We start from the raw sequence: 12,814 nt of genomic DNA, 5'->3' as shown, positions 1-12,814 counted from the left end.
ATTCTAACAGAACTGCAATATATAAATTGATCTTCAGTCCTTAATTACAATGGAGCAATATATTCAATCAATGAGAATTGTTTGCCTTGAGAAAGCCCTGGTGGGTGAAACGCTTGACCATGCTGTTGACAATTAAATAATAACAAATGATCTGTTATTTTCAAATAAATATTGTACATAAATGAATAAAATCGATGAAGATATTAATGTAATTATGTCCAAAAGTGATTGAAATTGGTATGCAAACAATTAAGTACATTTGGTTTATCTGTGAAAGGACACATCACAAGAAGTGTCCAATGAAATTATGTTTAAATATTGATAAGAAAACAATTAAGTAGATATGGTTTGCTATTAATGAATGGACACACCATAAAAATAATGAACGCTTTAATTGATAATATTCATGCGACTAATTTACTATCTTAAAAACATGATCAGATTATTGATGGTAATGTGAATGGAAATAATGTACAGGTAAAGGTAATGTACTGAAGAGATTTCTCTATGAGACTTATGTTATATTATAGTGTACCATTGGTGCTCAGTGCAGGACCAGTATTCAAAAACTGTTTACATTTCGTTTGTTGGCTCTGTGATTGGTTTATTCCCAGTTTGGTTTTCTCCCCTCAGCAACAGAGAAGATGCCTTCAGCTGAAGAGCAGCAGGAACTGGTACTCCTGAACAGAGCTTTGGAGAAAGCCATGCGTATACGTAATACAGTCTGTACACCCGTACCTGGAGTCCAGAGGAAAGAAGATTGGGAACCAGACAGGAAGCCACCCTCTGTCTCAAATGCACCCAAGTGCCCAGCCAAAGTCCCAAAGGAGAAATCGCCAAAAACTGCTCTAGGGACATCCACCACAAAACCCAATCCTATCAAAAAGCCCCCCGGATACACACTACGTCCCCCCTACAGGACCAATCCTGAAAGAAGGAGAAGTCGCGGTGCTCTTTCAGCAGTTTTGCATTCTTCCTCTAGTGCCCAGGGGGACGGAAAGGGTCAGACAAGAGAAGTTTCTCAGCAGAAAGTCCTATCGTCAACGGGCCGAACTGACCAGCAGCAAAATGAAGCACCAGGTTTGCACACCCGTGAATCTCTACTCCACTGTAGACCCGTGGAGCCGTTGACTGCAGATTCGAAGGTGGACGTTACTGGACACATGGATCAAGTGTCAAGTGAGAGCCAGATGATGAGCGCTGCCCAGGCAAAGTCGTTCACGCCGAAAGAATTGGGGTAGGTTCTCCTCTGCTATAATCTGTTCATTCTGTAGGTTAAGGTGTAAAAACCTTTACAGTTATACTTTTGGTAATGTAAAAGGGCATTGCATATCAGCATAATAAACACTTTGTACAAGCATGTGAGGCGTAATCTTGAGATCGTATCTAAATCAATTAATTGATTTGTAACTGCGCAGACATTTTGTAGGAATTTCAGTGGTTAAAAATCCCAAACAAGAACTTTCAACTGTTCATTAAATGGCAGCATGACACCTGATAGTTTCAATGAGGCTCTGCATTTGACATATACCCGAATGCTGTTTTTTTATGTAGATTGGATCCAACACTTCTGTCAAATGGTATAACTGTAGTAGATATTTTATTGGATTTGTGAATTTGGAGGCACGTCTGAAGGTTCAAGTTTGAAACTCTAACATCCGCAGCTAAGCATGTTTTACCTGCTTTGGCCTGCCAGACGTTTTCCAGGAGTCCTCACCCAAGCTGCCATCCATATGCACATTCTGTATGGGCCCTTGAGAGACCCTAACACTCTTTTGTGGGTATGTGGGTAGGTCATCCTAAATTCACTCTGTTGCCTGCACCAGTCTCCTCGTACAGCTCATTGTGTGGCCTTCTCCAATGAGGAAAGCATTTGATTATGAGGGGTTGTAACCTTGTGTTAAACCTCTTGGGAACCACTTTGTAAATTCATGAGAGATTCCAAAAGCTGCACATTGTTAATGTTACCACCCAAGGTGTAAAAGTAGTTTTGCTGCCTCCTTTCAACCTCATTACTTGTTTCCTGCTATCTTTTGTGGGCGTGGCCCACCTTATCCTGTTAAACTGTCGATAGGTGACATTCAGAGGAAAACACTCAAGAGGCACGTTCTTTTTCATTCACTGGCATCCTCAGCATCAGGGTTCTGCAACCTTTGGCTTTCCAGGTGTTTTGGACTACAACTCCCACCAGCCATATCCAGCAGTCAATGCTGAGGAGTCATGGGAATTGTAGTCCAAAACACCTGGAGAGCCACAGGTTGCAAACAGGCTAATATACAGTGACGCCTTTCTCTGTCTGTCCTTTGCTTCCCTGAAAGTCTATGGTGGTAGGCTATCCCTGCACTTAGAGCTGACTGCAGAAGAAGAGCCTGGACGTTAGTTGGCCACTGCTTTCCTTACAGATCAAAAGAACCAAGTGGATTTAGCTAAAAAAACAGCTTTTGTTAAAGATGCAAAACCATTGCCTTTACAAATTCAAAAGGTTTGTTTTGAAAACGTCAGGGCGTGGTTTTAATCGGCAATGGGGAAAGTTGAGGGAAAAGAAGTACTTACAACCTACCCTTAAACTGAGGAAAGCATTGATCAACTATTGCAATAGAGAATGCACCATTCCCCAGAAACCCTTGCTTCCCCTTGCTAATACATATAGACGCTCCTTTTGCAGATGAAGCAGTTTTTCGACAGGAAAGCGGCAATCAGATCAGAATGCCACTGCATCTTTTACATCATCTTGGCAGCAGGGTCCTTAACATCCATTGCTTTTCTTGCATTTTCCTATTGCATTGGTGGGGCATGGTGGACGGCGGAGTGCAATTGGTTATCGCAATGAACGTTCTAGTAATTAAAGGAAAACAAAATCCACCTGGGTCATGCTGTTATGGCTGCTAACAAGGCAACTACAAAAAAAAAGGTTTTTATATAGCACCTGATCTCATCGTTCTTCTGTTTCATTGGTTGTACTTGCCAACTTGAGCACGTTGCGGCCCACGTTTGTGTGATCTTGACATATCATTTCTCCAATAGCTGAAACCAATTTTTTATATAAAATATCTATATGTATGGGATGCTTTGATAAAGCAAGCTGGTATAACCGATCTCAAAAAGCTTTCCCAATTATAATCATGAAAAGAACAGTGTCATTGTTTTCCATAGTAACATTTTCTAATTTACATATATGGTTCAATGTACTCATTTAGTTTTTGTCTTAAGTCTCTGCAGAACTGAACATTTCTGAAATAATTAGACTCAAGCCACTCCTCGTGATGACACCCAATGAGGCCAACACATGTCTGGGGATGCTTGTGGTCATGTGCAGAAGGGATGTGACCCAGCAGTTTGGGCTGGACTGCCTCTTTTGGGATGTGCGACCAAGGCTGATTTACATAGTCTTTCCCCTTCTGAAATGGCGTGGCAGGCTGAAAAACTTTGGTCAGGACGATTGACCAGATCTGTGCCAGTGACTATGATTGATTCAAAACCTTCCAGCCATCTAATGTTGGTGTTGCTCAAATTCTACCTTTTGCCACAGTTTTGCAAAAACCTGTTCATGCACAAAATGGGATTGGGAGTAACTGTAGATTTGAATGGATTCTGTCCTCCCACGTATTCCTCATCTTAGATTTCTTGTCTCCCAGCTCTGTTGCTTCGGAAAAGAATTTTCTCCAGAGGGTGCTGTGTTCGAGGGCACAGAGTCGTAGTCCCTCGAGGGCGGCCGTCAGGCGTCGACGTCATCCACTGTACAAAGGGCTCGAGCAGCGCCTGTTACCTTGGTTCCGTTTTTCTGAGCACTGCTTCGTGTCGCATCAGGTTTATTCTTGACTATGTCCTAGTCATCTACTCCAACCACACCCAAGACGGGTTTCAAAAAATGTCTGAAGTGTGGTAGGAAAATTTTTAATTACCGACACCCAGCGGATTTGCCTTTGGTGTCTCAGCCCTACCCATTGGGTTGAAGAATGTGGTTCCTGTCAGGCCATGTCCAATAAGGCTCTTAGGCAACAGAAAGGGAAGCTGACAGTGGGGGAGGAATCTTATAGGTCTTTGAAAAGACAAAAAGATTCAGGAAAATCTCGACATGAGTCGAGAAGGTCCAGGTCCAAGAGTCGCTCGAGGAAATCCTCCTCATCTTCATCCAAGAGGTGAAAAAGCAACGCCACAGGTCTTCGTCCTCTTCTGAGAGAAGGGTGACATATCCTTCCAAGCATGATTCCCCAGAAAAATGGGAGGTCTTTAGGGCTTTGATGCTTAAAATCTTTGAGAAAGCGGACCAGACTCCCTCAAAAAAGCCGCGTGGAGATCATGCCCCTGCCCACTCCAAATGTGACAGAGGGAGATCAAGACTAGGCATGCGAGATCCGACAAACAGTCGAGGGTGTCAACAGGGGAACGTTCTCAGACACCTCATGTAAAGGCAAAGTCACCGGAGCATAAATCGGGGGTAGTGGAATCAACGTTGACGTCGAAGTCGAAATCCGACTCGACACAGTCCACGACGATCGCGTTGAAGCCGCCACTAAAAATGGTGTTGGTACCTTCGACCGCGTCAAAGCCTACTTCGACGGCATTGAAGCCTCTTTCGAAGACGTCAAAGCCAGCGTCCATACCATCAACGCCTTTGATGCCTTTATTGAAGCATTCCTTAATACCGATGCAAAAGTCGACGCCATTGTCCAAGCCTAAGTCGGGCCAACCCCTTTACCAGGAAAGGTTTTCCAGCCTCAACCCAGGCAGAAACTTTTCAGATCTATGACATCCATTTTTGAAGAGCAGTCCTCTGAAGAGGCTACAACTTCAGCTGGGGCTAGTTTTGGAGCCAGAGAGGTTCCTGAGGAGTTAGTAGACCAGAGTACCAAAATTACAGATCTTTATGATTGTCTTCAAAATACCAATGGCCTAGACACTTTCCCTGAAGTGGAAATTGGGAAACCAGACCTTGCAGATCATGCAGATCCTGGGTATAGGAACCTCATGGGAAGGGTCATTGATTTCATTGGTTGCAAAGCAGCTTCCCCAAGTTTCGAGCAGGATGATATGATTGATATCCTGACTGAAGGACCTCAAAAAGATCCTGTCCTCCATAAGGCACTGCAAAAAAGGGTGATGACATGGGATACCCCTGATTCGGGTTTGGCAGTAACTAAAAAATCTGTGGCAAAGTACAGACCATCTTCTTCAGATCCTGAATATCTATCTAAACATCCCTCTCCTGAAAATGTAGTGGTACAAGCTGCAACCTCCACTAGGCAGTCAGTTTACCCTTCTATACCACCAGATAGGGATGATAAGAAAGTTCATGCTTGGGCCTGGAAAGTCTTTTCTTCGGGCAGCATGGCCCTTAAATCGACTAATGTAACTTGCACTTTGGCAAGATTTACAGTCTGTGGGACTGTATGACATCCCGGAGGGTGAGGAACGGGATGGTTTCCTGGAGATAGTGAAAGATGGGAAAGAGGCTATGGAGGATTGCCTCCATTCAGGACTGGACACTGCTGATAGTGTAAGCAGATCCATGGCATCTAGCACAGTCCTACGCAGATTTGCATGGCTGAGAAAATCTGGCTTTGCACCTGATTTGCATTCCAGATTACTCAATATGCCCTTTGACGGCTTGAGGTTGTTCGCAAGCAAGGCGGGCGAGAGCTTGGAAAAGCTGCAGACCTCGAAAGTGGCAGCAAAATCACTCGGCGCAGCTATAAGACAGCCTCAACAACACTTGTACGCAGAATCATCTTCCTGCAGGAGTCGTCCTTTTCGTTTCTACTCCTCTTTTGGTAGAGGGAGGGATCAGGCCAGTCAAAGAGGCCAACAGAGAAAACTCTTTCGTGGTGGAAAGGTGCTAGATCAGCCCCAGCAGCGGCTACTACTTCCTCAGCCACTGCTGCAGCTGCTGCAAAGCCACTTTGAGGTTTTCACCCACAAGACCCCAGTGGGAGGCAGAATCACTCTGTATCTGAACGAATGGCGGGGCATTATACCAGATGCCTACATCAGATGCCTGGGCGCTAGAGATAGTGACCCATGATTGCTGCCTTCCTTTTCATCAAAGACCTCAAGATCATCTAGCGGGAGCCAACTCTGTCAAAATTCCAGACTCGCTCCTTGTGCAGGAGATTTCAACCCTGCTACAGAAAGGTGCAATAGAACATGTACCTGTAGCGGAAAGGAACAAGGGTTGGTACTCCCCTTATTTTCTCATCCCCAAAAAGGACGGAGGATTGAGACCCATTTTGGACTTAAGAAATTTGAACAAATTCCTCAGGAAGGACAAGTTCAAGATGGTGACCCTTTCTCTGATCCTTCAGGCTCTTCAGCTTCAGGACTGGCTGGTTTCATTGGACCTTCAGGATGCTTACATTCATGTGCAAATCCATCTCAAGCACAGAAAGTACCTGAGGTTCGCGGTTGGCAGTTCTCACTATCAGTTTCAGGTTCTGCCGTTTGGGCTGACCTCCGCCCCAAAGGTTTTTGCCAAGCTGATGGCAGTAGTGGCAGCGAGTCTCCGGAGAGGGGGGATTCACGTCTAGCCTTACCTGGACGATTGGCTAATCAGGGCAAGTTCACCTTACACAGACTGGGCTTCTCCCTCAATTACAAGAAGTCACAAATGATTCCAAGCCAAAGACTCCAATTCATCGGAGCAATCCTGGATACTTCCTCAGGCAACGCCTCGCCTCCAGAAGAGAGAGCTCGCCACATTCTGCAGATGGTAACAAAGTTTCAAAATGCCCAACATCTGCCTGCATTTTATTTTCTATGGTTGCTAGACCTCATGGCATCCTGCATTTTTCTGGTGCCAGAGGCCAGATTGAGGATGAGATCCCTTCAATGGGCCCTCAGGACTTTCGGGGGAGATGTCAGATCTTCTGCAAGTCCCGGCCAAAGTGGCTGAAGATCTTCTATGGTGGGCTTGCAAGGAAAATGTCCTCAAGGGAGAACCTTTTTGGCAACCATGGCCGGAGATAACAGTAGTGACAGAGGCCTCAATCACGGGCTGGGGAACCCACACCAACGATCTGACAATCAGCGGTTGCTGGTCTCCATCGGAGTCCAAACTACAAATCAACCTTTTGGAGCTGAGGGCAATCAGACTAGCGCTGAAGGCCTTTCTGCCCTCTATACAGGGAAGGAATACCCTGATAATGACGGTCAACACAGTGGCCAAGTACCTCCTCAACAAGAGAGGAGGCGTAGGATCACTACCACTGTGCCGGGAGCCAATGCAGCTCTGGGTCTGGACAATACAAGAAGGAATCTCTCCATCAGCAGTTCACCTAGCCGGAGAGCAGAACACAGCGGTGGATGCTCTGAGCAGGCAGAGCACAGTCTCTCACGAGTGGGTACTAGCTCAGGGAAGTCCTTCAAGAGATCTTTGCCCTTTGGGGAACCCCTCAATTGGGTGTCAACAGTAAATGCGAACTGTACCGCTCAAGGGAATTTCCCCCAAGAGGATCTCTAGGGGACATGTTGGTGGTGGACTGGGTATTTCCGCTCCTATACGCATTTCCTCGAGTCCCTGTGATTCCTCATATAATCAGGAGGTTGAGAAAGTTCAGGAAAACCATGATCCTAATTGCCCCGGACTGGGCCAGGAGGACGTGGTACCCGGAGCTTTTGGACATGTCCATCTGCCCTCCAATACGTCTTCCACAAAGCGAGGATCTTCTCTCGCAAGTGGAAGGTCTGGTTCTCCATCCAGAGGTCATGATACTCAGCCTTCACACATGGTTTCTGAGAGGCTGAGATATAAGTATTGGGACCTCCCGGATGACATAATTGAGATCTTGCTTTCGGCCAGGCGGCCAGCAACAAAATCTTTGTATCGGTGTTGTTGGAACAAATTCAGTAACTGGGGCAGGGATAAGAATGTGGATCAATTTTATGTAATACTCCTACAGTACTTTCTTTCCTCTTACACTTGGCCAATTTGGGGCTTCAAGTTGGTACTATAAAAGGATATTTGGCAGCGCTATCTATCTTTAAGCGCTACTGGGAAGAAGTATCCTATTTTAAAATGCCCTTGGACATCCAATTCTTGAAAAGGCTGACACATGTGTACCTTCCGCCACCTTTTCAGCTGCCCATCTGGGATTTGGATTTAGTCTTAAAATTTCTTGTGTGTACCCCTTTCGAACCTTTACATTTTTGCCCGTTAAAATGTTTCACTTTAAAAACAATTTTGTTAATGGCGATAACGTCAGCCCGCAGGGTGAGTGAGTTGCAGGTGCTCTCTTGTAAGCCTCCTCACACCATTTTCCATAGGGACAAAGTTATTCTGAAAGTTAAACCATCCTTCTTGCCTAAGAAAGTCTCTGATTTCCATCTGTCACAGAAAATCACTTCACCGTCTTTTTACCCTCCTCCACACGCAAATAAGGAAGAGGAAAGATTGCATAGACTGGACCCAAAAAGGGCTCTGTTTTCTTTATTTCTAGACTGGCAAATATCCGACAATGTGACCAACTATTTGTTGGATATACGGGACACAAATTGGGCCTTGGAGTGTCTAAGCAAACTCTAACAAGATGGATAATTCTAGCATTCTTGGAGTGCTATAAATTGGCTGGGAAAGAGCCTCCAGATGGGTTAAGGGCTCATTCAACCAGGGGCATGGCTACTTCCACGGCTCTTCAGAGGGGTGTCCCGGTGCAGAATATTTGTGCTGCAGCCACCTGGTCATCCATGCACACTTTTGTGAAGCATTACTGCTTGGACTCTACATCATATCAAGGAGGACTCTTTGCAAAAGCTGTCCTTCATCCAGTCCATCATTGAAATTTCTGGTACTCCCCCCCCCTCCAAATTCTTACTGCTTTGGGAGCCTAGCTAAGATGAGGAATATGTGGGAGGACACAATCCATTAGAAGAACAAGTTACTTACCAACTGTTACATTCTTTTGACTGGATGTTCCTCCCACGTATTCCTCATCGACCCTCCCAACCTACCCCTCTGTACAGTTTACGCCAGTTACACTCGAACTTCCTTAAGAGCCTGAGCATTTTAAAGCCTGATCAAATGATGCGACCGTGAACACAGTAAAAACAGAACTGAGGTAACGGGTGCTGCTTGAGCCCTTTATACACCGGATGACGTTGACGCTCGACAGCGGCCTCGAGGGACTACGACTCCGCGGCCTCGAACACAGCACCCTCTGGTGAAAAAAATAATAATTCTGAAGCAACAGAGCTGGGAGACAAGATATCGAAGATGAGGAATACGTGGGAGGAACATCCAGTCGAAAGAACGTTACAGTTGGTAAGTAACTTGTTCTTCTCTTACATTGCTTGCATATTTGTGTCACAATTCTGGCGTGGACATGTATTAATAGGAAGGTTTCGTTTATAACTGCACTAGCAGTTGTACCCATGCTTCGCACGCAAATACCCCGGCCCCAAAAAAAGATTTGACATAGGTATATTTACTTGGTACATTGTGTACACCATGGAACCTACCCACATGCCAAATTTCAGGTTTGTAGCATGTTGGGAAGTATGCTGAACATACACGCACACACACTTACATGCACACTTAAGTTTATCGTGTTTATATAACGCTTTACACCAAAGCGGTGTACATTATCCATATAACAACAAGAATACATTAACAGTAGAAGCAGTTACAAAATATGAGTCAAACCAGTAGTACAGCAACTACAACAATTTGCCAGTGGAGATAAATGAGGGAAGAAGGGGTGGAGAGGGGAAGGGAGCAGGGAACAGGAAGTGAGATAAGCTGAAGGCGAGAGAGAAGGAGAGGGGACATAAGAGGAAACAAGGCAGGGGGAGAGAAAAGATGAGCATAAAAGAGGGGGGAGAGGACGGCGGAGGAGGATCATAGTATCGGGTGGGGAGTGGAGAAGAAAATATTTTAAGGAGACACGAAAGGAGGAATAAGTGGGGATGGAACGGATAGAGGGGGGGAAGGGAGTTCAAGTGAAGGGGGGCAAGGAGCTGAAAGGAGCAAAAACGAGAGGAGGCACATGGGGCATGGGGGAACAAGGAGAAGGAAGTGATCTGCAGATATGAGGGAACGGGAGGGATTGTAGAATGAGATGAGAGAGGAGAGATATGGGGGAGCAAGATCATGAAGAGTTTTCAAGACAAGACCGAGTAAGTGGAATTTGAGTTGGGAATGAAAGGAAAGCCAGCCGAGCTGTGAGAGCGAGGAGGAGATGGAATCGTGAGGAGAGAGAAGACAAAGGGTACGAATGGCAGAGTTGTAGAGGGATTTGAGGGGGGCAAGATGAGAAGCAGGGAGTCCGAAGAGAGAAGAACAGTAGAAAAGACGAGAGAAGAAAAGGTAGGAAATTAAAAGTTTAGTGACATGGAAGGTTAGAGAGGAGCGTACTTTGCGAATATTGAAAAGGTGGTAGCGACATGCGCGGGAAGTGAGAGGAATATGGTGGGTGAAGGGGAGGGAGGAGTCAAAGTAAATGCCTAGCTTACGAGCATGGGCAGAGAGAGGAAGATTAGCGGGAGGAAAGTGAATATGAGGTGGAGAAGGAGGAGGAATAGTGTTGGAGGGAAAGAATAAGACTTCAGTCTTGTCTGTATTGAAAGAGAGAAAGTGGGATGACATCCAGTTGTTAATGGCATTAAGACAAGAGAGCCTGAGATGGAGGTCAGGAGTGAAGGAAGAGAATGAGAGGAAAAGCTGGGTGTCATCAGCGTAGTGTCATCACTTACATGCACACTTATATATGTGTGTGTGTATATACACACACACACACACACGCACACACGCACACACGCACACCCCCCCCCCTTTATATAGATCATAGTTTAATCAACACATGATGCGGTGATGTTTTCAACCTACAAATCAACGTCCAATTCAAGGCTGAGGTGTCTCAGCCTTTCATCCACAAGTAATTGATTGATAAAAGTAACAATTAGTAAGGGTATAACAACATTTCTCTTTTTCTAGATAAAACAACAAGATGTTTGTTTATAACTTACCCATTTACTGCCCTGGCCGTGGTTTTAGACTTGTTAATTGCATATCACACACAGACCTCTGCAGCTAGCATTTAACACACTGAATTATCTTGCTTGCATTCCTACATGTATCCCTTTCTCTCTTTAACTAGATCACTCGAGGGTTCCATGGAGCTCGTTTCACATCATAACCATTTAATCACACATCTGCCATATAAGAATATAATGGAAATACCATTTTTTTTTTCTTTTTCAACAAGGCTTTTAATTGTGGTTTTACAAACAAATAAAATGCTGTATACATATAGTGAAAAACAACAAAGTTCAGAAAACAACCTCACGTGTGGTAAATCAAACCGGTGGGGGGAGTATTTCAGGGGGTTTCGGGACCGAGGCAGATTCAGTTTAAGGTTGGGAACGACGGGAACTGTCTCTGTGGTCGGTGGTCGGTCGGGCAATTTTGGGTCGGGCAATTGTGATTCAGAACCCGATAGAGAATGAGTGCTTCTGGTGACGAGTTGCTTCAGCCAAAGGTGCCCTTGCAGAAAGCTTCCCTGCCACCGCCGACTGTGGCAGTTAGTTTTTAGTAATCTTTCGCCATTCAGCGGAGGGACGGTGGCTGCCTGGCCATGCCAGGGAACTGTTGTGCTTAGTCTAAGAAAGGGCCTCAAATGCTATAAAACTTGCTTCTGTTCCCAAAATGGAAGGTGGTGATCTTTTCAGCTACAGCAATGTCCCAACACTTTGTCCACCACATGGGGATCGCTGGGCCCTTGGGGTGTTTCCACAGCCTGGCTGTTGAGATTTTTGCAGCTATGAGCAGGTGTGTGCAGAGGTCCGCCATTCGTCCCATCATTGGGAATTGGCCCTCGCCAGTGTCACCCAGCAAGACTATGCCCGGATCCCATGGGATCGATAGGCCAGTAATTAGTCTAATCTGCTCCAGGACCTCTTTCCAGAACCGGACCGTCTTCTGGCACGTCCAAAGGAGGTGGAATAGCGTCCCAGTGTCCGTGCAGCATCTCCAGTAGTGCAGTGGTATGGCAGGGTTACACTTATGTAGGACCTCCAGTGTCAAGTACCATCTGTAGCAGACCTTGATTGCCCCCTCCTTGTTTGTGACACATTTGGAGCTCATCTGGGTCCTCGTCCAGATACGGTTCCAGCTTGCCTCGTCCAGTTCACTGCTTATGTCTCACTCCCATCGCGCCATGTAAGGCTCCTTTGGATTGGAGGTCCCTCTGTCCAATAGCCTATACAAGGTTGATATTTTCCCCTTAGGCGGCATTGCCGTCAGTGTTCGTTCCAGCGCCGTTAGGTCCCTGCTTCTGTGCGCCCTTATCTAGTCATCGGACAGCCAATGTCTGAGCTGGGGTGTAGGGAAAATGTTAGCTTTCCGGAACCTGAAAGTTCTCTTTGCAACCCTCGAATGTAAGCAGGGTGCCGTCTGTGAAAAAGTCTGCAATGCTCCTCGGCCCGCCTGCCATCCACCTGGTGAAGTCGTTCGGCTCCAGCCCGGGGAGAATGGGCCTACCGTGTTCCCACTGTTCCATTTCCAGGCTGCCTTCTTCCAGGTCTCCACCATGTTTCTGGTCGCTGTAAGGGGCCCAGCGTTTGTGGGGTTTCTGGGCCAAGCGATGTGCGGAAGGGATTCCAGTAGGTATCGGCTCCAGTCTTCCTCCAGCTTCAGCCAGTGGGGTTTGTTGGTGCCTGATTGCCATGTGAATGCCGCTGAGAGTTGAGCCGCCAGGCAATGCCTGTCCACCTCTGGGACCCCGAGGCCTCCGATTCCAGGGCTTCGGAGCAGGACCCTTCTGGCGATTCGTGGCTTTTTCCCACCCTATATGAATTTCAAGATGTCTGCTTGCAGTTTCTGCCT

The 12,814-nt window shown here is 46.1% G+C and overlaps 1 protein-coding gene across 3 annotated transcripts in view; it reads left to right on the top strand.

Moving 5' to 3' along the window:
- TEDC2 (tubulin epsilon and delta complex 2) overlaps positions 1-12,814 on the top strand; it is a 202,938-nt gene that overhangs the window by 132,878 nt on the left and 57,246 nt on the right. For all 3 annotated transcript variants that reach the window (XM_069646927.1, XM_069646928.1, XM_069646926.1), the window contains one exon: positions 634-1,237. In XM_069646927.1, the coding sequence (XP_069503028.1) occupies positions 634-1,237 (604 nt within the window). The remainder of the gene's footprint in view (positions 1-633; positions 1,238-12,814) is intronic.

This window comes from Ambystoma mexicanum, chromosome 2q, assembly GCF_040938575.1.
Source record: "Ambystoma mexicanum isolate Mex_15411 chromosome 2q, UKY_AmexF1_1, whole genome shotgun sequence".
Classification (NCBI taxonomy): domain Eukaryota; kingdom Metazoa; phylum Chordata; class Amphibia; order Caudata; family Ambystomatidae; genus Ambystoma; species Ambystoma mexicanum.
The sequence above is the reverse complement of the archived record's forward strand: the minus strand, read 5'-3'. Positions and strand labels throughout refer to the sequence as shown.